Consider the following 27,837-nt stretch of genomic DNA (forward strand, 5'->3'; position numbering starts at 1 on the left):
TCAAGCACTTGTTATACGGGTCAATGTTGAATTCTCCCACAGAACTCTCGATATCACATCTTTCCTGCATGTCGGCTGAGCTACTAGGGAGATGAAGGGCATCTGAAACTCCCAAAGAAGTCTTGCCTTCATCCCCATCATCAGAAGAAAACTTGGGTTTCGACAAATCTGACAAGTGATGCTTGGAAAGAAAGCAATGAATCTCAGAAAATTTACTACAAAACTGAGATACAGCATCATTTTCAAAAAAAAAAAAAGCAAGAAGTAATGAGTTGTTACCTTATGAGGAACCTAGATTCTTTATGGAAATGTGTCCATCACAACTTGTCGGACCAAATCCATCAAATACTGCAGTTTTAATAGCAGATTTTGACAACACATTTCTGCCATGTAAAAGGTCACCCTCAGGAGCTAGGGGTGCTGGAAGATGTCTTGGTGTCTCTCTTGATAGGGATGAGACATATTCTCCAAGCACAAATGATTCTTTTCTCATCAAACCCTCTTCCGCATGTGAAACTGCACATTTCTGATCATCCTTCATAGCATCTAATTTCCATATCATTTCATTAACGCCTCTCAGAATTGCGCAGTAGAGATCATGCTCCATCTTCTCAGGGGAAGATGTAACATCATGCTTGAATTATAAGATGCATTTGACACTTGAATGTTCCTCATAGCATCATGGGGGCCGCACATGCACGTATGTTCAGATCACTGGCATATGGATTTTGATGGGTCACCTACACCATGAGTGAAATGGCTCTATTTCATGCCAAATGATTCATGGTGAGGCCCACCTGGATGGCTCAGATGTTCTACATAACATACCAAGTATAGTACAAATATCATAGTTCCTTAACAATTAATGGCAAACTTCATAAAGCTATTACAACCAACTCTAATTCTATACTTATCTATTAAGATGCACCTTAAATTACAATTAATCAGATATCCATGATAAAATGAATAAACTGCTTTATAACCAACTCTAATTCTATACTTATCTATTAAGATGCACCTTAAATTACAATTAATCAGATATCCATGATAAAATGAATAAACTCCATTTTGACTACAATGTGGAAGAGATGAGCAGTCTATTAAGATGCAATAGAGAGAACTCACAAAATTTGTCTATCTGGCCATATGTCTAGCCTGAGTACAGCTTCATTCCATTAGACATCCCTATGAACAATGTGAGGCCTAGATTCCTTGTGAATGTAAGCGAGACCTCTTGCAGTCCCCAAGCATATCTCAAAGCAGGTATGCCAATCCAGATGCAATTTACTCTCCTACAAGGAAATGACAGCCATTAGCATTGAAATATAGTACAATTAAGATCTCCTACATCTACCTCTTACAGTAGGATTTTGAATTGTACTTTGCGTCCCATGCACCACTGATGGCATGTGGGTGTGAGGTCCAGGCCATTCCTTCAATGGGCCCATCATGTATGTGCAGTGGCCAAAAAACAAGCCAGTGTAATCATTAGGTGGTCCACAATCCTGTCATGGTTCACCTCATGACGGGATATTTGGGCCATGGTACATACATGGTGGGGACCATGCCACATGAACAACATGGATCCTGCTAACATGGAGCACATTGGCACATCCCATGTAGCCTTCTAGACCATCCATATAGTTGACAAACTCTTCATTGATCCCCTATCTCAAAAATTAAACAACTTCATAAAACTCTAATCTATTTCTCACTTTTAAAAGATCAAGAAAATTTTAAGATCGACAGTCCAACAAAAAATTTATATAAGATCATATGATTATAAACAGCTGAAAATTACAGTCAATTGATCCGTGAGAGTGGCCTATTACTAGGTCAGTTCATATTCTTCAAAATCAATTGAATACACTGTTCAAATTTTATCATTAACAGAATGGTATGAGGCTACATTTGGATGGCATGTTTGGTTGCCACTTTAACTAGTGGAAATAACCAAATTCCCAATCCCCTGTAAAAATGCTAATGGCCTGTTTGGTTGCAACTTAAAAATGAGTTCATCTCATTTAGGGGGCATTTGGATAGTAAGCTACTTATGCCCCAAGTAGCTTATCTTAGTTTCTACTTATTAAGAAGATAATTATGTTTGGTAAACAACATACTTATCAGCTTCTCTCTTTCGTCTCTCCTGTTGCATCTCTTCAGGAACTAATGAAAAGTAGAAAAGCGAAGAAAAAAAAAACTGAAGTGACTAAGTACTTTTAAGTAAAAAGTTATTTATAACTAATCATAAACCAAACTTATTTGAATTAAGTCAGTTATCTAAAAAAATGGCACTACGTGAAAAATGGAAAAAAAGGACGGATTTCGAGACGGTTCTGGACCGTCTCTAAAATTGCTTGGTTTTAAGACACTTTAGAGAGGACCGTAAACCATCTCTAAAATTTTAGACGGCACCTGACCATCCCTAATATTGTCTTAAAAATTTGACCGTCTACAAATCATTTAAGACGGTCGTTGACCATCTATATGCGGCCATCTGAGAAGGTCAAAGACCGTCTCTAATAGAGACGGTCATCGACAGTCTTATATGCGGTCATCAGAGATGGTCATTGGCCGTCTGCATTAGAGACAGTCCTTGGCTGTCTTTTAGTTGTAATCTGAGACTGTCAAAGACCGTCTCTATTAGAGACGGTCTTTAGCTGTCTTATAGCCCTGTTAAAGACCATCTCTACTAGAGACTGTCAAAGACCATCTCGATTAGAGACTGTCAATGACTGTCTCTATTAGAGACGGTCCTAAACCGTCTCTAATGCTAAAATTTGATTTTCTAACAAAAAATAGTTAAGAAGCTTAGAAAAAATAATTAACAAATGTTTACAAAAAATTTAGATTTTGAAAAAAAAAACTGTGATTTTAAAAAAATTCTAGATTTTGAAAAAAAAAAAATTAAGAACTTTGAAAAAAAAAATTCGATAAAAAAATGATATTTTGAAAAAGAAAATATAAAAACTTAAATAAAATTGTGAAAAAATTGACAAATTGTAAAAAAAAAAATATATTTTTTAAAAAAGAAAACTAGATTTTGTATTTTGACAAAAAAAATTTAAAAAGTTATATAACAAGATTTCGATAAAAAAAATGATATTTTGAAAAGAAAATTTAAAAAATTAAACAAAATTCTGAAAAAATCGACAAAGTGTAAAAAATATATTTTTAAAAAAGAAAACTAGATTTTTTTATTTTGACAAGAAAAATTGAAAAGTTATATAACAAAAGTGAAATTAAAAAAATGATATTTTGAAAAAGAAAATTTAAGAAATTAAACAAAATTGTGAAAAAATTGACAAATTGTAAAAAATACATATTTTAAAAAAAAGAAAATTAGATTTTGTATTTTGATAAGAAAAATTGAAAAGTTAGATAACAAAAGTGAAATATTTTATAATAAAAATGATATTTTGTTAAAAGAGTAAAAATATATACATTTTGAAAAAAAAATGTTATTTTTAAATAGAAATTGAAATTTATCTGTGAAAAATAAAATTACTAAATTATTAGGCACATCCACTAGTTGAACCTTTAATCATTTTTGGACAATCTAATCAGTTCAGATTGAAGAATAAATAACTTCAGATGTTTAAATCAAATTTCACAGAAATTGTGTGATCAATCTTGTATGCCTAATATCTTTCTCATATGTAAACTGATTGAGGCGAGTAACTACTCAAATTGAGGGTATTGATCAGTAAAATAGAGTGAACGGACCAGACATGTAAAATGGGCCAAACATTCTATTCAAAATTACGGTGAGAACCTAAGAATTGATGTTAGTAAGTTTTGTGGGCCCCATCATGATGTGTGTCGAACATCAACATCGTGGATTTGATGTGTCCCCTTTAGGTTATGAGATATCTCAAAAATCATCTATATATGAAACTTAAGTGGGCCATACCATCTAAAACTATGTGAAGACATCCTAAAAAATATAAAAGCACTTGGTGGGGCCCACATGAGTTTTAGATGCGGCTGAAAATTGGTCTGACCCCTCATCCAAGTGGGACACACATAATGAGTGGGTTGGATATGTGAATCACATTTAGGCAAGCCCAATATATGATTATGAATTTTTGAATGAAACCCCTCTCCACTATATTGTGTGGTGTGGCCCACCCAAGTCATGATTGACTTTATTTTTAAGCTTTTGGCCCACCCAAGTCATGATTGACTTTATTTTTAAGCTTTTGGCCCACCCAAGTCATGGATTGACTTTCTCCCACTACAAAAAATTCGAGCAAAGGCCACAAACTTTGAAAGTTTTTGGTTACGGATTTAATCCGTAACAATATTGCTACAGATTTAATCCGTAGCTAAAACCTGATATGTCTGTAGCTAAAACGTACCTCCTCCCAATAACCTTAATGGTGCTTAAAGGGCTCCATGGGACCCATTAGAATATATGTGTTTGATCTAAGCCGCTCATCAATTCTGATATATAATTTCAGTGGATGAGCCCAAAAATTATGTAGATTAAAGGTTGAAGTGGACCACACCATACAAAATAATAAAAATTAAATCTTTATTGTTAATTTGTTGTGTGGTCTTCTTATTGCTTCGATCTGACTCATTTTTTTTTTTTTTTGTATCAACACTTAAAATAAGACTTTAAATGGGGTGGGTCAAAGGCTTAAGTGGACTACAAAGTGGGGATTGAACGTCCGCCATTAAAAATAATATTCACAGAAGTTTTGGATCAAGCTGATGTGAGAAATTTAATCTTGTGGAATCGACCATTGATTAACCTTTAACTAAAATTTATATGATTATACTATCTTAGATGTTTATTAATTGAGCCTTTTTCTTCCTTAAGAGAATCCATTACTAGATTTCGTCTTTTTTGTGTTCATTCATCTGCTGCCAAGTAAAGGCTCTAAGTATTTGGTTTTTTCTTCCATATAAATGGAACACCTTTTCAAATATTTGAGACAAAAATGGCCTTGAACATTTTTTATATGATTTCTTTTTTTTCAAATTTTTGAGACGAAAATGGCCTTGAACATTTTTTATATGATTTTTTTTTTAAAAAAATTAAGACAAAACTGGCCTTCAACATTTTTTCTACGATTTCTATTTTTTCAAATTTTTGAGACGAAAATGACCTTAAGCATTTTTTATACTTCTTTTTTTTTCAAAATTTTGAAACGAAAATAGCCTCAAACATTTTTTATACGATTTCTTTTATTACTATTTTCTAGTATTCTTCTCTCGACATGATCTCCTGTAATTTCTAAACATGAGGCAAGTAAAGAGATTAAATGGACCACAAAGTTGGACAACAATAATTCATATCTTTTTGTGTTTTCTCTTCATTTATATCTTTTTGATATTATGAACATGTTGGATGTCAAATAAACATTACTATAGGCCCAAGGAAGGTATCAACGGTGGAAATCATTATTCCACACTGTTTCATGTGGCATGGTCCAATTGAGTTTTGGATTTACCGAAAATTCAGGATCAACCCATACCGTTCATCCATTTTTTGAGATCATTTTAAGGAATTGTCCAAAAAATGATTCATATCCAAAGATTAATTAAATGGACTACACCACAAATAGGGGGAACAAATTGGCTACTCCCCCTGACACCATCCAATGGTTGGTGGTTGGTGCTCTGTGGGCCCCACCATGATGTATGTGTTTAATCCATGTTGTCCATCTATTTGGAGAGATCATTTTAGGGCAATGTTCAAAGAACGAATTAAATCCAAAGCTCTAGTGGACCCCAGCACAGATGATGGACCCCAGCACAAACAATCATTTTAGGACAACCATTTAAAAAAAAAAAAAAAAAAAAACTTTTAAAACATTACGATGGGCCTTAAGATGGTTTCAATGGTGGGAATCACCCTCCCCATTGTTTTTTTGTGGCGGAGTGCACTACAGATTTTTACCTGTCTCATTCTTTAGCTCATGACTTAAAATGATATCTTAAAATGGATGGATGGTGTGGATATAACAAATACATCATAGGTTTTTATATTTTTTAAATATTATATATATATATATATATATATATATATATGGAAAAGGTTATGTACATTGAGCTCATGGGAACTCCCCCATGAGGTCGAGCTGTGTAGGCCACACCATGACGTGTGTCAAAAATCAACACTGTGCATTTGATGGGTCCCCTTTAAATTATGGGATATCCCAAAAATCAGCAGTATATGGAAATCAAGTGGGCCATACCATCTAAAATCATGTGAAGACATGCCTAAAACATATAGAAGTACTTGGTGGGGCCCCACCTGAAATTTGGATGCATCTGAAACTTGGTATGACCCCTCATCCAAGTGGCACACACATAATAGATGGGCTGGATTTGTGAACCACATCTCTGTAGGCCCAAAAAATAATTATGAATGTTTTAATGGAGGGTAACCCTTCTCAACTTTCGTATGTGGTGTGGCCTACACAAGTCACATATTGATTTGATTTTTAATCCCTAGGCCCACCATGGAATGTTTCATCTAATTGATGGAGTAGATGTTTGACACGCATCATGGTGGGGCCCACAGAGCCATACCAGATCTGAAGCGCAAGTGACATTTTTTGGTGTATAGAAACAATGTGTGAGTTTTGTGTTTAATGTAAAATAGTGGTGACAGATTGTTAATAATAGTGGCAATGATATATAGAGTTATCCAGACCATTTAAATAATGGGTCTAGTTATTAATGGTTAATATTTAAACTTTTTATTATATAAAACTATCTTAATCATCTATTAAATGGTCCTTTAAATTTAGGGATATTAATGTACTTAATGTGTTAAATTATGGAAAACTCACAACTTGCGGATTTGAAACTAATATCTCATTTCGGAAGAGGGATTTAATTCCAATTCCCTCTTCTCCAACATCGCTGAACTCCCTGGAGAATGCCTCTCTGGATGACGGGCTGGAAGCCATCGCGCGTCTTCCGGTTCGTGGACTTGTTCCGGCAAGTGCAGGTGGCGAGTGGACTACATCTCTCCATGAGTATGAAAAGCTTTTCATATGGATGGATACTCCAAGGTCTTTTGAGCTTTATGGATTTTCTTTGTTTCATGTACAATTCCTACAGTTTGGAAGATTAATTTTATTTTTTAAAATGTAATTTTCGTGACTTCTCTTCCTACGATTTTCATTTGCAATCCCTACGATTTTGATAGTGGAGATCTTTTTCTTTCTTAAGTTTGATACTAGATTCATACGTCTCCATCTTTAAGCAAATTGATGGGTTTAATCTCGTTGCATGGAATTGCATGATCTCTAGATACATCCAATCGTCTAGCTTGAAGATGCCTGTTGCATGTTTGATGAAATGCCTGACAGAAACAATCTCTTAAGAAAAATCCTATTTATGAGATGTGGAGGGAAAGTATTCAGTCGAATGGTTTTTTTTTTTTTTCCATATGAATTGACTTCAAGTGTTTATTTTGTGACATGCAGTAATTCTATTGGTGTCTGACTAAAAGTCTTTTCTTCCTTGAAACAACATCTTCTGTATTTGGGCAGAACCCTGGCTTTAGAGGCTAGGCTTTTGATCAACTCCAACTCAAACAGGTCCTTTTGGTAGTGCATTTCAACAAACATAGTCTGCATTTGGAAGATTTATTACCTTCTCATCTTAAGGTTTTCTTTGGTCTTTATGTGGTCACAATAAGGGATACAGATTGTTCTGTCTTTCAGATTCAAGATCTGGTGGATGATACCCAGAAATGGAAAGTCCGACAGTGATGTTCCTATCAAATCTCAGATTCTCCTCCGTTTTTTTTTTCTCCTTTCTCCCTGTTTCCGAAGTGGGTCTCTCCCAAACTTCCCACAAACAATTGGGAAAGTTGATAATTCAGAAAATTAGGCTGTTTTTGTGGATAAATCTAAGAGCTATTGTTCCTTCAAGTCAGAGGTTAGTCTTTAGAGATCACTTTGGAGCTTGATTTATCAATCAACTTGGAGAGAAGTTTGGAATTTTGATTGGAGCTAAATAAGAAATCAGTTTTGAAAAATCTCATTGATTAGCTCAGAACTGAGCCAGGAGGACTTAGTTCGTAGTTTGTAAGTAATGAAACTAACTGCGAATCCATTTAAAAAGGCTTTGTCAATTGTTGTCAGAGTAAAGCTTTAGAATATAAGTGACTTGTTAATTAGTTCATCGAGTAAACTCAAAAACTTTAAAAAAGAATAAGAAAAGAAAGGAAAAAGCAAAAAGAACTCGAAAACTGAGTGACCAACTTTGGAATACTCCTTGATTGGATCAGTTACAAAAACTGATGTGGAATATATGGTTAATCGGGGCAATAGTGTTTAATTGGTGTAGCTGCATTTGGTTGCTTGTTCATGTTTCTTGTTTCTACGTGATTGTTTTGATATTAGCTACTGATTAAATAGTCTCACATCATTTATTATTATTTCTTACATGACCTGAGATAATTTTCATTAATGCTTGATACACCTTAAGAGTGGGCCCACCACATTTTTCAAATCAGTGGTGGGCTCCACCATCCACATAATCAGTTAAGTGAACCCCACAAACTGTCCTATCAGAATTTTGGACCCTGTGATTTCTTTGATCAGTGAACTTGCCCTTCATATGTGTTGCATCTCTCCATTGCAAGAAGCACTTTTGCTTGCCTGACCTTCATTACCTTTCTAGATCACCCTAGAAGGCTATGAATGGATCATCCTTTATGGCTTGACCTTAGGTTTCCTTTATGATTCCCACTCTAGAGGCTGATGCTGCAAAAAGGTCAAAAAGTTTTTAAAGATGAAAAAACTTGAGACAATCCTAGTCTTGTCTTTTGATGCTTTTATCTTAGAGACATTAATTCCACATTAGTTATCCAGATAATGCCCTTGTGTTTCTTTGCAGCCTTGAACTAACATCTCTGGTGGGAATGAAATATTTCCAATGGTTTCTCTTGCAACAAATCTTGCATTGCTCTCTCTCTCTCTCTCTCTCTCTCTCTCTCTCTCTCTCTCTCTCTCTCTCTCTCTCTCTCTCTCTCTCTCACACACACACACACACACACACACACACACACACTCACACACTTGTTGAGAATGGTGTATTACTTTTTGTGGGCATAGTATTAGCTTTACACCTGTCAATGAAAAAAGTTCTTTAAAGTTATTCTTTGAAATCATGTGTTTATCTGTCTGATGGCCTCTACAGCCTGGTATTAATATGTGGATCTTGTTTTTTTAATATCCTAATGCACCAACTAAACTCATCTACGGTAAGGCCTTTCTTTCTACTTGTTCTCGGCAGGATGGCGCCCAAGGTTATGGAGCAATTGCATGGTTAAATCATTTGTTTGGTAGTGGATGCTCAGTGCTTGAAGTTCTACAAGAGCAATCCAATCAGATAGTTAAATCATTTGTTTGGTATGAATGTCAGTCTATGCTTTATTCACATTGGGCCCATGATTTGGATAGGTTGCATTGCTTTACATGTATAGCGTAGGTGTGGTGAATGGGACAGATGACAATGGATTTCTTTTTGGAAATATCAGGAAAGAAACTTGAATTGGGTTCACATCGTGCTTCTTTCGTCACTGAACATGAAATTTCAGCAAATGCATGTGCTGCATGTTTTAATGAAACCTGTGGATCTGCTGTCAAATGTGAGCCCAACATGCCTTATAAACCTCAAACATTCAATTCTAAGGTAGGTTTCTCTAGAATTTCCACACAATCATGGACTTATTCTTCTGCATTTTTCCAGAATAACGTAGATATATCTAGAAATAAGATGGGAATACTTGGTTTTGCACCATTTCTTAACTGGGGATGACTTACTCATCAAGTGATCCTCGCTATCCAATTGGTGGCCTCAAATGAAGAGTTACAAGAGAATGGTCACTGTCCAAATTGTAAGCCTGAGACTAAATTGTCAAGATACTGGATACGGTCCATGCACAGTGGGGCACATGATTTGGATGGTTGGTATTGACTAGCACATGCACCGCATGTATGTTGGATGAGTCACCACCATTTAGAAAATGGCGGGAGATAACACATAGTTGTCTAGTCCTCTAGAATTAAATGGCACATCATATGGTTGTCTTTGTCTAGCAGCTTGAGTATTCAGTTTCTGGAGTTTCTTCATGCAATCAACTGATAATTGCCTCATGCGGTCTCTTATGTCTTTGTAGGAAAAGAAGAATCCTAGGCAGGGCCATGTAACGCAAACATTTAAAGGTTATCTTCTATTTGCAGTTAAATTTATCTCAAGTACAAGAAGGCGAGATCTGTCCTAACGCGCCCTTTCTTTTCTGTTTAAATTTTCACAATGCAGGGTATGGGAATGTTCGAAAAAAGATTGGACAGGATATGGACTTGGGAGGTGGTGAATATTTTTTTACAAAGAGTCTCAAGGAAACCAGAAATTACCATTATATCTTGATCGAGAACATGGAAACAGATTTACCATTGTCGGTCATTGTGGATTTCATATATCAACAAACTTCTATTTCATCAGACGCCTATGTAACCCCCAGCTTATTATCAGAATCATATACACAGGGAACTATCTTTTTGGATGGTCAAGAGAAGCTTGAGAAGTTATCTAGGTTTTCACACAATCCCGCTCATCTCATCATGTCCCCAAGAGGAAGGTATTATCTTGTTCTGCCTAAGGTTTCCTTTGTAGTATTAATAATGAGTTACTATATGATTGGGTTGAAGGAAACAGCAAATTTATATGATTGGGTTGAAGGAAACAGCAAATTTTTTTTCTTTTTATTTTTTTGCAATGGTACAAGTGGGACTTAACTTGTGGGGGAATAAGTTGCTGATTTGGTTGGGCCCATGATCGAATGAAGCATACTATATACCTCCCTTATCAGATGATCCTAGCCATCCAATGGAAATGGTCAAAAGGAAGAAAGTGAGACGAAAAGAAGGGAAAGTGTGATTAGTTAGGTCACATGCTCCCACTCCCATGCTTTATTAATAAAATACATAATGGCAGAACTTCCCCCATAATACAAAATGCTCGGGTATACATAGTGTGGATCATATGTTCCACATTGCTCACCAAACTAGTCATATAGCTGTATGACCCATAATACATCAACTTTAACACTCACGCTAAAGCTGGTGTGTAGATGTCATTGATGTCCTGCTTGTAGTAAACTTGGTTAAATTGATTTGCATCCAAGTTCTTTGGTGAACATATCTACAATTTGATCTTGAGATTTAAGATATGAGTCGAAATTTTGTTGTTGGAGACCTTATCGATGAAGTGAAAGTCAACCTCGTTATGGTTTTTTCTTTCCTGAAACACTTATATTGGAAATATTTGATGCCACATGATTCTCAACCACTCTAGCTCACAAATAGTGCCATGGCCTTGACGTCTTGTACTTTTCTTCTGCATAAGACCACTCCACAAGACTTATCTTTTTTACTTTTCCATGTGGCTAATTCCACCCACAAATGTACCGCATTGAATTTTATATCATATTTCAGATGGAGATCTAGCCCAATCTGCAGCCCAGTAACTTTTCAATATGGAGATGACTATTAGGCTTTTATAAGATTCTCTCTCAAGGGCTAATGCACTTAAAAGCTCCAAGTTCTGTTATAACATGCATGGGAGTGTACATAGGTATATGCGTTATGTGTGCACCCATGAGTTTCTGTAGTCATGAGTGTTGTACTCTATATGACTATAAAACTCATGCACAGACACACCTCTTTACATGATTTAACCCATGATATTATGACTACAGAGAATAGGGACACGCTTATTCTTTTAAAGAAGGTAATTAGGGCAATTTTTATGGAACCAAAAGGAGATGGAAAGAAAAAAGAGAACGAGGGTTTTCTGGCTTTTTCTTTCTTAAAGAAGAAAAGAATTTGAGAGAGAAGAAAAGAGTACCTAAGGTTGGAGAATGAGGGCTTTTTGTCTTTTGTTTTCTTAAAAGTAGAAAAGAATTTGAGAGAGAAGAAAAGAGTACCTAGGGTTGGACGTCTGTGGTACAATTACATCTATGCCCTTAATTTGATTGTACTGAAGACAACTGAATTACATAGACAAGTGTTTAATGTAGGGAACTTCTCTGAAAATGTTATTCTGAATTTATAATATATAACCTATTCTCAAATCCCAAAACCTATAACCTAAACCTAAACCTTAACCTAAACCTGAACCTATAACCTAATGTTATAACCTATAACCTAAACCTAAACCTAAAACCCAAATGTAAACCCAATCTCGAACCCGAACCCGATTTCCTAAACCAAAACCTTAACGTATTCTCAAATCCTTAAACATAAACCTACACCAAATCTCAACTCCCTAACCAAAAATCTAAACTCAATTCCCTAAACCTTAACCTATAACCTAACCTAAACTTGAACCTATAACCTACACTTATAACCTAAACCTAAACATATAACTTAAACCTATAACCTTAACCTAAACATAAAACCTAAACCTAAACCTATTCTTATAACCTAAACCTATACTTATAACCTAAACCTATTCTCAAATCCCAAAACCTATAACCTAAACCTTAACCCGAACCCGAACCTGATTTCCTAAACCTAAACCTACACATATTCTCAATTCTCTAAACCTTAACCTATAACATAACCTAAACCTAAACCTATAACCTACACTTATAACCTTAACCTAACCTAAACCTTAACCTAAACCTTAACCTATAACCTATAACCTAAACCTAAACCTAAACCTTAACCTATAACCTAAACTTATAACCTTTATCAAAACTTATAACCTTAACCTAAACCTATTTTCAAATCCCAACTAGAAATGATTTAAGACGACGTTCAGTGATACTTTGTTAAATATGAAATTTATGACCTTTAGTAACTTGGTTAATTAAAAAGAACTACGTAGTGGCTTGATCCCAATCTGACTTTTTGGGTACGTAGGCAGCCGTTCGTAATATACTAGAATATCGGTGCAGCCACAAATCTTTTTTCTCATTTGAATTGTAACAGACTATAGCAGTTGCATTTTTCTCTGTCATACAGGTTGTGGCTATCAAAGATATAATATCACCTCCTTATAGGAAAATATTTAATAATGTGTACAGGTAAATTCATTTTTTCTTATACCTTATATTGTTTCCCAGTTATATTTGTGTTGGTTTCAGAGTACAGGTAGCAATAAAAAGTGTTGGTCAATTGTGGCTTATAGATAAAGGAATGAGTAAACAACAATACGAATATGGGAGGCCTTCCTCAGGTATCCAGATGCTTTTAGATATAATTATGTTATTTTTAAATGTATTAGCTCGAAATAGATGGAGCAGACTCGGATGTGCGTCGGAGCTATCTGGATGTTGAGCGGGGGTCCCTGAAAGGTGGGAACCGCTGTTATGACCATGATGAAGCTGTCTATTTCCTATAGACAGCATTGGAGTGGCCTGGCCATTTGGACAGGCCATATTTATGTATTTTCTAGAAATTGATGAAGTATACCTGGATGTGCGTCGGAGCTATCCGGATGTTGAGCGGGGGTCCCTGGAAGATGAGAACCGCTGTTATGACCATGTTGAAGCTATCCATTTCCTATGGACAACATTAGAAGGGCCTGGCCAATTGGAGCAGGCCGTATTCACATCTGTATTTGTAGGGACCACACCCTTAACCTATAACCAAACCTATTCTTAAATCCCAAAACCTATAACTACAACCTAAACCTATAACCTAAACTGAATTCCTTAAACTTTAACCTACAACCTAACCTAAACCTATACTTATAACCTAAACCAATTCTCAAATCCCAAAACCTAAACCTTAACCTAAACCTATAACCTATAACCTATAACCTGAACCTATAACCTATTCTCAAACCCCAAAACCTATAACTGTAACATAAACCGTAACCAAAAACCTATAACCTAACCTAAATCTGAACCTATAACCTTAACCTAAACCTAAACTTATAATCTTAACCTTAACATATAACCTTAACCTAAACCTAAATCTAAACCTAAACCTAAACCTATAACATATAACCTAAACCTAAACCTAAAACCTAATGTATTCTCAAATCCCTAAACCTAAACCTACACCTAATCCTAATCTCAACTCCCTAACCTAGACCTAAACCTAAACTTGAAAACCCAAACCAAAACCCGATCCCGAACCCAAATTTGATTTCCTAAACCTAAACCTTAACCTATTCTCAATTCCCTAAACCTATAGCTTATGACCTAAACCTAAACCTAAACCTAAACCTAAACCTATAACCTATAACCTAGAACCTAAACCTAAAACCTAAATGTATTCTTAAATTCCTAAACCTAAACCTACACCTAATCCTAATCTCAACTCCCTAAACTAAACCTACTCCTAAACTTGAAAACTCAAACCTAAATCCGATCCCAAAACCGAACCCGATTTCCTTAACCTATTCTCAATGCCCTAAACCTATATCTTGTAACCTAAAATGAAACCGAACCCTAAACCTAAACCTATAACCTAAACCTAAAACCTTAATGTATTCTCAAATCCCTAAACCTAAACCTACACCTAATCCTAATCACAACTCCCTAACCTAAACCTAAAGCTAAACTTGAAAACCAAAACCTAAACCCGATCCCGAACCCGAACCCGATTTCCTAAACCTAAACCTTAACCTATTCTCAATTCCCTAAACCTATTACATATAACCTAAACCGAAACCTAAACCTATACAGTAACCTAAACCTAAATCTAAACCTATAACCTATAACCTATAACATAAACCAAAACCTAAAACCTAAATGTATTCTCAAATGTCTAAACCTGAACCTACACCTAATCCTAATCTCAAATCCCTAACCGAAAGCTAAACTTAAACTTGGAAACCAAAACCTAAACCCGATTTCCAAAACCTAAACCTTAGCCTATTCTCAATTCCCTAAACCTATAGCTTATAACCTAAACCTAAGCCTAAACCTAAACCTTAACCTAAACCTAAACCTAAACCTGTAACTTATAACCTAAACCTAAACCTAAAACCTAAATGTATTCTCAAATCCCTAAACCTAAACCTACACCTAATCCTAATCTCAACTCCCTAACCTAAACCTAAACCTAAACATGAAAACCAAAACCTAAACCCAATCTCGAACCCTAACCCGATTTCTTAAACATAAACCTTAACCTATTCTCAATTCCCCAAACCTATAGCTTATAACCTAAACCTAAGCCTAAACCTAAACCTTCACCTAAAACTAAACCTAAACCTGTAACTTATAACCTAAACCTAAACATAAAACCTAAATGTATTCTCAAATCCCTAAACCTAAGCCTACACATAATCCTAATCTCAACTCCCTAACCTAAACCCAAACCTAAACTTGAAAACTCAAACCTAAACCCGATCCCGAACCCAAACCCGATTACCTAAACCTAAACCTTGATGTATTCTTAAATCCCTAAACCTAAACTTACACTAAATCCTAATCTCAACTCCCTAACCTAAACCTAAAACTAAACTTGAAAACTCAAACCTAAACCAGATCCCGAACCTGAACCCGATTACCTAAACCTAAACCTTAATGTATTCTCAATTCCCTAAACCTAAACCTACACCTAATCTTAATCTCAACTCCCTAACCTAAACCTAAACCTAAACTTGAAAACCCAAACCTAAACCCGATCTCGAACCCGAACCTGATTTCCTAAACCAAAACCTTAACCTATTTTCAATTCCCTAAACCTATAGCTTATAACTTAAACCTAAACCTTAACCTAAACCTTAACTTAAACCTTAACCTAAACCTATAACCTAAACCTAAACCTAAACCTAAACTTGTAACCTAAAACATAAATGTATTCTCAAATCCTTAAACCTAAACCTACACCTAATCTTAATCTCAACTCCCTAACCTAAACCTAAACTTAAACATGAAAACCCAAACCTAAACCTGATCCCAAACCTGAACCCGATTTCCTAAACCTATACCTATATCTTATAACCTAAACCTAAGCCTAAACCTAAACGTAAACCTGTAACCTATAACCTAAACCTATACCTAAAACCTAAATGTGTTCTCAAATCTCTAAACCTAAACTTATACCTAATCCTAATCTCAACTCCCTAACCTAAACCTAAACCTAAACTTGAAAACCAAAACCTAAACCCGATCCCAAACCCGAACCCGATTTCCTAAACCTAAACCTTAACCTATTCTCAATTCCCTAAACCTATAGCTTATAACCTAAACCTAAAACCTAATGTATTCTCAAATCCCTAAACATAAACCTACACCTAATCCTAATCTCAACTCCCTAACCTAAACCTAAACCTAAACTTGAAAACCAAAACCTAAACCCGATCCCGAACCCGAACCCGATTTCCTTAACCTTAACCTTAACCTATTCTCAATTTCCTAAACCTATAGCTTATAACCTAAACCTATGCTAAACTTAAACCATAACCTAAACCTAAACCTAAACCTGTAACTCATAACCTAAACCTAAACCTAAAACCTAAATGTATTCTTAAATCCCTAAACCTAAACCTACACCTAATCCTAAGCTCAACTCCCTAACCTAAACCTAAACCTAAACTTGAAAACCAAAACCTAAACCAAATCCCGAACCCAAACCCGATTTCTTAAACCTAAACCTTAACCTATTCTCAATTCCCCAAACCTATAGCTTATAACCTAAACCTAAGCCTAAACCTAAACCTTAACCTAAACCTAAACCTAAACCTGTAACTTATAACCTAAACCTAAACCTTAAACCTAAATGTATTCTCAAATCCCTAAACCTAAACCTACACCTAATCCTAATCTCAACTCCCTAACCTAAACGTAAACCTAAACTTGAAAAGTCAAATCTAAACCCGATCCCGAATCCGAACCCGATTACCTAAACCTAAACCTTAATGTATTCTCAAATCCCTAAACCTAAACCTACACCTAATCCTAATCTCAACTCCCTAACCTAAACCTAAAACTAAACTTGAAAACTCAAATCTAAACCCGATCCCGAACCCGAACCCGATTTCCTAAACATAAACCTTAATGTATTCTCAAATCCTTAAACCTAAACCTACACCTAATCCTAATCTAAACTCCCTAACCTAAACCTAAACCTAAACTTGAAAACCCAAACCCAAACCCCATCTCGAACCCGAACCCGATTTCCTAAACCTAAACCTTAACCTATTCTCAATTCCCTAAACCTATAGCTTATAACCTAAACCTTAACCTAAACCTTAACCTACACCTATAACCTATAACCATAACCTAAACATAAACCTAAACCTAAAACCTAAAACCTAAATGTATTCTTAAATCCTTAAACATAAACCTACACCTAATCTTAATCTCAACTCCCTAACTTAAACCTAAACTTAAACATAAAAACTCAAACCTAAACCCGATCCCAAACTCGAACCCGATTTCCTAAACCTAAACCTATATCTTATAAACTAAACATAAGCCTAAACCAAAACGTAAACCTGTAACCTATAACCTAAACCTAAACCTAAAACCTAAATGTATTCTCAAATGCCTAAACCTAAACCTATACCTAATCCTAATCTCAACTCCCTAACCTAAACCTAAACCTAAACTTGAAAACCAATACCTAAACCCGATCCCGAACCTGAACCCGATTTCCTAAACCTAAACCTTAACCTATTCTCAATTCCCTAAACCTATAGCTTATAACCTAAACCTAAACCTAAACCTATAACATATAACCTAAACCTAAACCTAAAACCTAATGTATTCTCAAATCCCTAAACGTAAACCTACACCTAATCCTAATCTCAACTCCCTAAACTAAACCTAAACCTAAACTTGAAAACCAAAACCTAAACGCGATCCCGAACCTGAACCCGAATTCCTAAACCTTAACCTTAACCTATTCTCAATTTCCTAAACCTATAGCTTATAACCTAAACCTAAACCTTAACCTAAACCGAAACCTAAACTTGTAACCTATAACCTAAACCTAAACCTAAAACCTAATTGTATTCTTAAATCCCTAAACCTAAACCTACACCTAATCCTAATCTCAACTCCCTAACATAAATCAAAACCTAAACCCGATCCCGAACCTGAACCCGATTTCCTAAACCTAAACCTTAACCTATTCTCAATTCCCTAAACCTATTGCTTATAACTTAAACCGAAACCTAAACCTATTCCTTAACCTAAACCTAAACCTAAACCTAAACCTATAACCTATAACCTAAACATAAACCTAAAACCTAAATGTATTCTCAAATCCCTAAACCTAAACCTACACCTAATCCTAATCTCAACTCCTTAACCTACACCTAAACCTAAACTTGAAAACCAAAACCTAAACCCGATCCTGAACCCGAACCCGATTTCTTAAACCTAACCTTAACCTATTCTCAATTCCCTAAACCTATAGCTTATAACCGAAACCTAAGCCTAAACCTAAACCTTAACCTAAACCTAAACCTGTAACCTGTAACATAGACCTTAACCTAAAACCTAAATGTATTCTCAAATCCCTAATCCTAAACCTACACCTAATCCTAATCTCAACTCCCTAACCTAAACCTAAACCTAAACTTGAAAACCAAAACCTAAACCCGATCCTGAACCCGAACCCGATTTCCTAAACCTAAACCTTAACCTATTCTCAATTCCCTAAACCTAGTGCTTATAACCTAAACCGAAACCTAAACCTCTAACCTATAACTTAAACATAAACCTAAAACCTAAATGTATTCTCAAATCCCTAAACCTAAACCTACACCTAATCCTAATCTCAACTCCCTAACCTAAACCTAAACCTAAACTTGAAAACTCAAACCTGAACCCGATCTCAAACCCAAACCCGATTTCCTAAACCTAAACTTTAATGTATTCTCAATTCCCTAAACCTAAACCCACACCTAATCCTAATCTCAACTCCCTAACCTAAACCTAAACTTAAACTTGAAAACCCAAACCTAAACCCGATCTCGAATCCGAACCCGATTTCCTAAACCTAAACCTTAACCTATTCTCAATTCCCTAAACCTATAACTTATAACCTAAACCTAAACCTAAACCTAAACCTATATAACATATGACCTAAACCTAAACCTAAACCTGAACCTATATAACATATAATCTAAACCGAAACCTAAACTATACCTTAACCTAAACCTAAACCTAAACCTATAACCTATAACCTAAACCTAAACCTAAAACCTAAATGTATTATTAAATCCCTAAACCTAAACCTACACCTAATCCTAATCTCAACTCCCTAACCTAAACCTAAACCTAAACTTGAAAACCAAAACCTAAACCCGATCCCGAACCCGAACCCGATTTCCTAAACCTAAACCTTAACCTATTCTTAATTCCCTAAACCCATAGCTTATAACCTAAACCTAAGCCTAAACCTAAACCTTAACCTAAACCTAAACCTGTAACCTGTAACATAAACCTAAACTTAAAACCTAAATGTATTCTCAAATCCCTAAACCTAAACCTACACCTAATCCTAATCTCAACTCCCTAACCTAAACCTAAACTTAAACTTAAAAATCAAAACCTAAACCCGAACCTGATTTCCTAAACCTAAACCTTAACCTATTCTCAATTCCCTAAACCTATTGTTTATAACCTAAACCGATACCTAAACATATAACCTATAGCCTAAACATAAACCTAAAACCTAAATGTATTCTCAAATCCCTAAACCGAAACCTACACCTAATCCTAATCTCAACTCCCTAACCTAAACCTAAACCTAAACTTGAAAACTCAAACCTAAACCTAATCCTGAACCCGAACCCGATTTCCTAAACCTAAACCTTAATGTATTCTCAATTCCCTAAACCTAAACCTACACCTAATCCTAATCTTAAATCCCTAACCTAAACCTAAACTTAAACTTGAAAACCCAAACCTAACCCCGATCCCGAACCCGAACCCGATTTCCTAAACCTAAACCTTAACCTATTCTCAATTCCCTAAACCTATAGCTTATAACCTAAACCTAAACCTATATAAAATATAACCTAAACCTAAACCTAAAACCTAATGTATTTTCAAATCCCTAAACCTAAACCTACACCTAATCCTAATCTCAACTCCCTAACCTAAACCTAAACTTAAACTTGAAAACCCAAACCTAAACCCGATCCCGAACCAAAACCCGATTTCCTAAACCTAAACCTTAACATATTCTCAATTCCCTAAACCTAAAGCTTATAACCTAAACCTAAACCTAAACCTTAACCTAAACCAATAACTTATAGCCTAAACCTAAACCGAAAACCTAAATGTATTCTCGAATCCCTAAACCTAAACTTACACCTAATCCTAACCTCAACTCCCTACCTAAACCTAAACCTTAACCTATTCTCAATTCCCTAAACCTTAACCTATAACCTAACTTAAACCTAAACCTATTACCTACACTTATAACCTAAACCTATAAGTTAAACCTAAGCCTAAAACTTAAACCTAAACCTAAAATTGAAATGTATTCTCAAATCCTTAAACTAAACCTACACCTAATCCTAATCTCAACTCCTTAACCTTAACTTAAACCTAAACTTGAAAACCCAAACCTAAACCCGATCCCAGATCCGATTTCCTAAACCTAAACCTTAACCTTAACTTATTCTCAATTCCCTAAAGCTATAACCTATATACTATAACCTATAACTAAAACCTAAACCTTAACCTAAACCTATAACCTAAACCTAAACTTAACCTAAACCAAAACCTATAACCTAAACCTTAACCTATAACCTATAACCTATAACCTAAACTTATAACCTATAACCTATAACCTACAACCTAATCCTAAACCTAAACCTAAAACCTAAAACCTAAAACGTAAACCTAAACCTCTAACTTAAATGTATTATCAAATCATTAAACCTAGACCTATACTTAATCCTAATCTTGACTCCCTAACCTAAACCTAAACTTGAAAACCCAAACCTAAACCTGATCCCGAACCCAAACCCAATTGCTGTAATAATGTAGCCCAATCACATGGTAAGAAACAAGAATGTATTCCTTTTAACACATGCCCCTTTTTACAAAGCTTTAATTTTTGTTGTTGTTTCTATTAACTTGAATTAAAACACTTTTTTGCATTATTTGCTTGCATTAGTTTTATTTTAATGATCAGTTTTATTTTAAAAAGTGCCCACTTTTTTGGAAGAAGTTTATGCAATTCTTCATGATTATGAATTATAATGTTTTGTTGGTTTAATATTTTTTTTTTAGATGAAAGACACAAAAAGAAAATTGTTGCTGATTTTTTTTCTTTTTTTATTTATGAAGTTAAACGTATATGTATTTATGCATGGATGAATGTAATGTGGATAAGATTGTTTGTGTTTGGATGGATGTAGTTTATGTTTGGATGAATGTAGTTTATGTTGGATTTACGTAGTTTGGGTTTAGATGGATATGAATGTGAATATGATGAAATATATTATATAACAGGTGTATATCAGGAAGAATACAATGAAATATATTGTAACAGGTGATCCTCTCAAATTTGAAGCTTTGAAGGCTCATAAGGGACGGTTCATGACAGTACTTTTTAAGGACGGTCCATGACCGTCGTTTTAAAGGACTGTCCATAGCCGTCCTTTGAATGGCGATAAGAGACGGTCCATGACAGTCCTTTTTAAGGACGGTCCATAGCCATCCTTTAAAAGCTCATCAAAGACGGTTTATGACAGTCCTTTTTAAGGACGGTCCATGACTGTCCTTAAAAAGGACTGTCGATGGCTGTCCTTTAAAGGGTTATAAGAGACGGTCCATGACCGTCCTTTTTAAGGATGGTCCATGACCGTCCTTTTTTCATCAATAAGAATGACGGTTTTTGACCGTCCTTTAAGTAATATGATACGTCAAAATTTGATGGCCCTTGCGACGGTCCATAACCGTCCTTTTTGGTCATTTGAGACGGTTTTGGACCGTCCTTTTTTCGCAGTTTTGGCGTAGTGTGGTTTAACTAAACAAAAAAGTCAGTTATTTACTGCAGTAAGTAGAAAAAGCAATTTATTTGGTGGTATCCAAACGGGGCCTTATTTGGTGGTATCCAGTCAGTTATCACAGCCACTATCCGCCCATCTAGCAATGTGCCCTATAGTGCAAATCTGATCAATTGGTTTTCCTTACAAGCTTTTTTCATTTGGAAATTCTAGTAGTAGAAAAGTGTATGACAATTTCCATACACATGCTCAACTTAAGGAATTGAATGATTTGGATGTGATGCAAACCATGGATCTGAAGTGCAATATTAAAGATGGCTGATGACCTAAATATCTCTCAAATTCGAAGATCCTAACCATTTGATCATTGTCTTTTCTTCCATTGAAGGTGAACAATTGTTAGGTTTTTTATTTTTTATTTCTTTACCATCTTTTCATAGGTTGCCTTTTTTTCGTAGATTACCTATCAAAGGTTTGCGATTGTTCCATCAAGGAGTGGGCTTTCCTCATCCATAGCTGGCCCCCACATGCATGCAGTCACCATACTGAGGCTCTGGACCATTTAAATCTTCTGATCATTGTAGTTTACATAGAATAAAAACAAACTGACCTTAAAAATGGTGCCAAATCCACCTTGACCTAGCTTACTTGCAGGATTGAAGTCTTCGGTGGCAGTCTTCAGTTCTATGTAACTGAAAATGTTTGGTATGGGACCCATTCTTAAAAACTCTGCAAATGCACATAAAAATATAGGTTGCATTCATACATTCACTTCAATCCAATACATGGGCTTAGAAACATTTATACCATTAGCAGTTGAAGTAACATTTATTTTGATTGCTCATTGGATTTGAATGAATCTATTTTAGTAATCATAAGAAAATTTTAAGGAAATAAAAATATACCCAGTTGAAAAAAAATTGAACCAAATCAATGGGATTGGCACATTTAGGGTGTGTTTGGATGTTACTGACCTCTTAACATTTACATGGAAAACAATGTATGGAACTACTCCAAAACAGAGTATGGAACTGCTCCAAACAAAAGTATGGAACTGCTCCAAAACAGATTCATTGGAGGAAAAAAAAAAATAGAACTGTAATCTTTTGTAATTTTGAGATGACGTGCTCTCAACAAAACATCAACAATCTATATGGAAAAAAAGAATTAATGGATTATGAAGATTTTGTCCCCTTTTGAAAGATTATGGAGAAAAGCAACAGAAAAAAAGGAATTAGCTCAAACCAACAAATCTGGAGTGTAAATCAATTCATCTAAATCATCATCCTGTTGAACAGAAATGTAAAGATTAGTATCCATGAGAACATCCAGAACCAGACAGAATGACTTAATAATGGAAGTAATATACATGACAATGAAAGAGCAAAAGACAGGCAAACAAGCATATAAGCAAAACACAACCCGAAAACTTCCATTGCTATTTCACTATTTACTTGAATGAAACCTGAGAATAGGAGATTGTAGCAGCCTGTGGCTTGATAAGCATCACTCTGAAAGATCTACAATATTTCATTTCCTACAGTTGTAAATACCTTCTCATTCAGAGATAGTAATCCCTAAAAGTATTCTTGAAAGATCTGTAGCTCAATCTAATTCCAAGGAAAATGTTAAGATAGATGACAGTGAAATTAGACGATAAGCAGGAGCTAAATGCAGAATGAGGTTTGTCCCAGATCATGAACATACCAGTGCTTTAAGAGACTTGATCTCTACCATTTGTTCTTATGCGATAGGCTCTTGTGTTCACTCAACTACCAACAATGAAAAATAAATATTTCATGTCTCTAAAGATGATTTATGAAGTAGAGAAATAAGAATACCATACATGTATTTTGGAGTTTGCAACAAAATAAAAGGTGATAAGAAAAAAAGAAGGCTAAATTACTATGTTGCTAGCAAATTCCAAATTTTGCAAAAGCCAGTGAAGTGAGCTTCTAATTCTTTATAGCCAAGATGAAAAAAGATAGACATGAAATAAAAGGGAACTAGCTCGAGAAGAAAGAGAATACAACACTTCATAAGAAAGAACAATAATGGTCTCTGAAGATCAGTAAAAAATAATGGGGACTCAAAGAAATGGTTACAGCAAACAAAATAACAAAGAGTAATAGACTTCCATCTATGGGAAGACCTGCATTAAGGAGAATTTTGAATGTCCCTTCACATCAAGCATATACCAGTTATCGGCCTTTTTGCTGACTCATGTAAAGTAAAAGGATAGAAAAACTATAACCCAAAATTATAAGTTGAAAGCTGGTTTTACACCACATGTAGACCACATGGCAAAAAATTTCAAACTAGAGGATCAAGTACATTACCTTCAAACCCAAAACTCATTGACTCCAAAAGATATTCATGATATCAAATGGTAAGAGGCATGTCAAGATATCAATCAAAGACTATTGGTCAAAGAGATTACATGGGGTCCTCATCTTCAACAAAAGTACAGTCTTTGGTAGGAAGACTATTGATCTAATGGACCCTGTGCGGATGGGAGGCATATGACTCTTACTTGTATGTGGCGGTAGGAAGACTATTCATTAGTAGTCTCTCAGTGGTATATGACTCTTACCTGTACATGGTGGGACTTGTTTGGTTTAAAAACCACATAGAGGTGAAGTTGATGGCCAGTCCAACTCCACAGGTTGTTGCCACCACCCAAAACATCGATGTCCTAATCACACATCTGCAAATGGAAACCGAGAAGACATCATAATCACATCAACAACGATTCTTTGAGGACCCTAGCTTTACTGTAGCTACTTTCGTACTATAGCCATAGGTGATTTTGTATTTGTGATTGGATATCCTTAGCATTCAAAGTAGCCTAAGCTTCCTGCAAAAAGAAAAAAAGGGAAAAGCTTTTAATTTAACTAAAATGTTTCAAAAAAATATTTTTTTGTGAGAACATGAAAAGGTAAATAAGTTGGGATAATAGAACGAACTCCCATGCCAATTGAAGCATGGGAACCAGAGGTCATTCCACTTTTCATTAAGAATGTAAAAGCAGTACATTAGGGAACAAAGGAAGATTAAATATGGATTTCATTAAACAAGTGAAAAAGGGCACAATTACAGAGGGAGGAGGTTTTTTGGTGATTGGCATAATTTAAAATGAAGATGAAATGATACTTCTCTAACATGCTGGCCAAAAATGGGTAGACACATTAAGTTAGAATATGTAATTCATTATTCTCTCCCTCCTAGAGTACAACCTGTTAATACTTTATGTTAAAAAAAGCTAGAATATGGATGGCATTCCAAGGTTTTGCATCAGATTTTGGCACAAAACCTTCAAGCCATAAGACAGTTCACACTTATAGGGAGGCTAGCAATGCAGAAAAATCTTCAATCAACTGGCGAGCCAGTCTTTGTTGATAAAGATACCAAGGCTTGGCCATGCATAATAGTATCCTTTTGTGGCTTTCCACAGACCCTGTGGTTATTTCATATTATGGTTTTGTTTTAAGTTTTAACCAACAACCCAGTCTCTTACCATCTCTAGAAATTGTTGGTGGATAGACTTATCATAATCTACAGATAAACAGGGTGTGGACTATACTAACTAGCATAAGTAGTATTGGTCCTAACAAAGATAGCAGCTGCTTAGGATATACAAAGCACCAACATCACCAACCTGTTGTTTTGCTAAAATAAGAGAAACAAATTCAAAATGTTATGAACCATCACAGATTTAAAAGAAAATTAAGTAGTTGGAAAATAGGAAGAACAAAGTGTTCATTCATTCATATTAAAACAAAATCTAGAAGTATAAAAGAAAGATACTGAATAACATGTGGATCTAGGTAAGGAAAAGCATCTCAACCAAGGTTTCACAAGAGGAAACTTACAGCAATTACTAATTCTTTTGTTTCAATTGATCTCAACAAGCCATAACAATGAATCCAAGGTAAAGGACCCTTCCAGTGCTTTCTTTGGAGGCCTCTAAAAATGTTTGCCAAAATCGTTTATCAAGAAATTAAGACAATTATTAAATAAACATCACAAGCAATTAGATCAACTATGAAACTTAATGATTCCATAAAAGCTAAAAAGAAAATATCTGATCTTTAAAAGCAATACAAACTGAACTGTACTGGGTCATGTTATAGGAGAAACATATTCAGTCTCCACATTTGATGCCAATTATTATAATATTCTCATAACTGATAACTCATCCTTGTGTAAGAAAATTGTCAATTAACACCTTCCTACAACTTGAAATTGTTAGCCATACCCTGTGTAGGTAAAATTAGCCTCGTAGATTTCTCACTGCCTTAACAACTTAGCAAGAGCAAAGTAAAAGCTTGGCCATATAATACATGCAAAGTGTTGTAAAACCTTGCTGCATTATCTGCGTGGTTCAGACATCCATCTGTCTATTGTGTGCCTCACCTGCATGAGGGGCCACACAAATTACAGGCTTTTAAGACTCAAGTGGGCCCGACAAACTGATTTTAGATGCCTTAGGCATGATTTCACACAATTCCAGATGGTGTAGCCTACCCGATTTCATATTTGTCTGATGTTTGGGAGATCCCGTATCCAGGAGGGGACCAACCAGATGCACAGTTCAGATGTCCAAGACATACTAAGGTGGTATGTTTGTGTTTGTTTGTGCATATATATAAAGACAACTAAAAGATCATTCTGTATACAGAGAGAGAAAGATGTACACTTGTTCTTCAGTTTCTCGATGGGTGAGAGCCTCTTTGTCATGACCAACGCCCTGAGAAAAAAAAGATTAGGCGGTATTAAATGAAAGTAGTCCTAATAAAAGAAATAGAACCAGACCCAACACAGTTGAAAACCTTTGGATTCTTAGCTCTTCTGTAATCCTTCTTCTTCTTTTTCTTTGACATTGCCTGTATCTGTTTTGAATCATCACCTCCTTTGTTGACATTACTTTTGGCCTTAAGTGCAAGCTCCGCAAAAAGGTCTTTTGTAGCAGCATCAAATTTCTCTTTGGCATCTTTGCCTGCTAAATCCTCCAAACGTGCCTACCAAAAGAAGATAACCACCAACAACATTTAAACTCGACCTCAATCGGGAAAGTATAGAGGAAAATAATTAAACCAAATCAATACAGACCGGCAAGAACTTCTTCCCGAGGAGTAACATAACTTCTCAGTAATCAAAGGTAGACATGGCCTTAAGCTCATGTTCCAATTGCTGCATGACATCAAGTTTCTGCATGATCCTTGCATCAAGTCTACTCATCTGCAGGACAACAACCTAGTACTAAGACCTCATTAAAAAATGACAGTTCTACATTAAAGATTCAAATAGAAAAAACTAACCTCCAGATTTGAAGACTGCTTTTGTTTTTCGATTACCACTGCTAGTCTCTCGTCAACTTGATGCAGGTTATCCCTTCAATATTCAAAGAATGTAAAATCAAGAAGTCTAGGGGAGATAGAGGGAGAACGAGGATTTGAGATTGAAGAGATCTAGATTTTTCATAAATGAAAGATTAGGGTTTTGTGAATTTTAGTTTTGGAGAGGAAAAGGGGATTCTGGTTGAGGGATTCAAGAGGATTCTGTACTAACTAGGTACAAAGAGATTGGAGAGGAAAAGGAGAGAGATTTGAGCTATAGATAGAGGGGGGAAGAGATGAAAGGACTTATTAGGCGCGGGCTCTATTTTTGGCGCGCGCCCTTTTTGGGCATGGAATAGGTACCCAACGAGACCTAGCAACGGATGGACGATCCTATAAGCGGCTTGATGGAGCCCACCATGATGTGTGTGGTTTATCCATGCTGTCCATTAATTTTTATAGCTCATTTTAGTGCACGATCCCAAAAATGAGGCAGATTAAAGGCTCAAGTGGACCACACCATAGGAAGGACATGTGGTTTAATCTCCATTGTTTCCAATCGTGTGGTCCATCTGAG

At 35.5% G+C, this 27,837-nt stretch overlaps 1 protein-coding gene and 1 long non-coding RNA gene across 6 annotated transcripts; one reads left to right on the forward strand and one right to left on the reverse strand.

Annotated features, from left to right (window-relative positions):
* Positions 1 to 1,020: 1,020 nt before the first annotated feature.
* Positions 1,021 to 27,533, reverse strand: LOC131231606 (uncharacterized). 5 transcript variants are annotated; one of them, XR_009164459.1, is made up of 9 exons: positions 27,243 to 27,533; positions 27,034 to 27,162; positions 26,754 to 26,942; positions 26,619 to 26,671; positions 23,629 to 24,778; positions 23,387 to 23,441; positions 22,896 to 23,208; positions 22,385 to 22,650; positions 1,021 to 1,292 (listed from the first exon to the last, which is right to left on the reverse strand). XR_009164459.1 is itself a non-coding variant. In XM_058227858.1 (5 exons), exons 2-5 carry the CDS (start codon positions 24,607 to 24,609, stop codon positions 22,930 to 22,932), a joined length of 333 nt encoding a protein of 110 aa, XP_058083841.1. In that variant the 5' UTR covers positions 24,610 to 24,778; positions 25,794 to 26,197; the 3' UTR covers positions 22,657 to 22,929. The 5 variants fall into 5 exon arrangements, 3 of the variants coding, with proteins under 3 accessions (XP_058083841.1, XP_058083844.1, XP_058083843.1); XR_009164460.1 differs by lacking the exons at positions 1,021 to 1,292; positions 22,385 to 22,650; positions 22,896 to 23,208 and having other exon boundaries at positions 23,219 to 23,519; positions 27,034 to 27,177; XM_058227858.1 differs by lacking the exons at positions 1,021 to 1,292; positions 22,385 to 22,650; positions 26,619 to 26,671; ... (1 more) ...; positions 27,034 to 27,162; positions 27,243 to 27,533 and adding an exon at positions 25,794 to 26,197 and having other exon boundaries at positions 22,657 to 23,070; positions 23,167 to 23,208; positions 24,515 to 24,778.
* LOC131231607 (uncharacterized) lies at positions 9,499 to 10,378 on the forward strand. The gene is made up of 3 exons (XR_009164461.1): positions 9,499 to 9,669; positions 10,157 to 10,202; positions 10,300 to 10,378. It is a non-coding gene; the product is annotated as an uncharacterized LOC131231607 (long non-coding RNA).
* Positions 27,534 to 27,837: the final 304 nt, after the last annotated feature.

The sequence above is a fragment of the Magnolia sinica genome, chromosome 17, assembly GCF_029962835.1.
Source record: "Magnolia sinica isolate HGM2019 chromosome 17, MsV1, whole genome shotgun sequence".
NCBI classification, from domain to species: domain Eukaryota; kingdom Viridiplantae; phylum Streptophyta; class Magnoliopsida; order Magnoliales; family Magnoliaceae; genus Magnolia; species Magnolia sinica.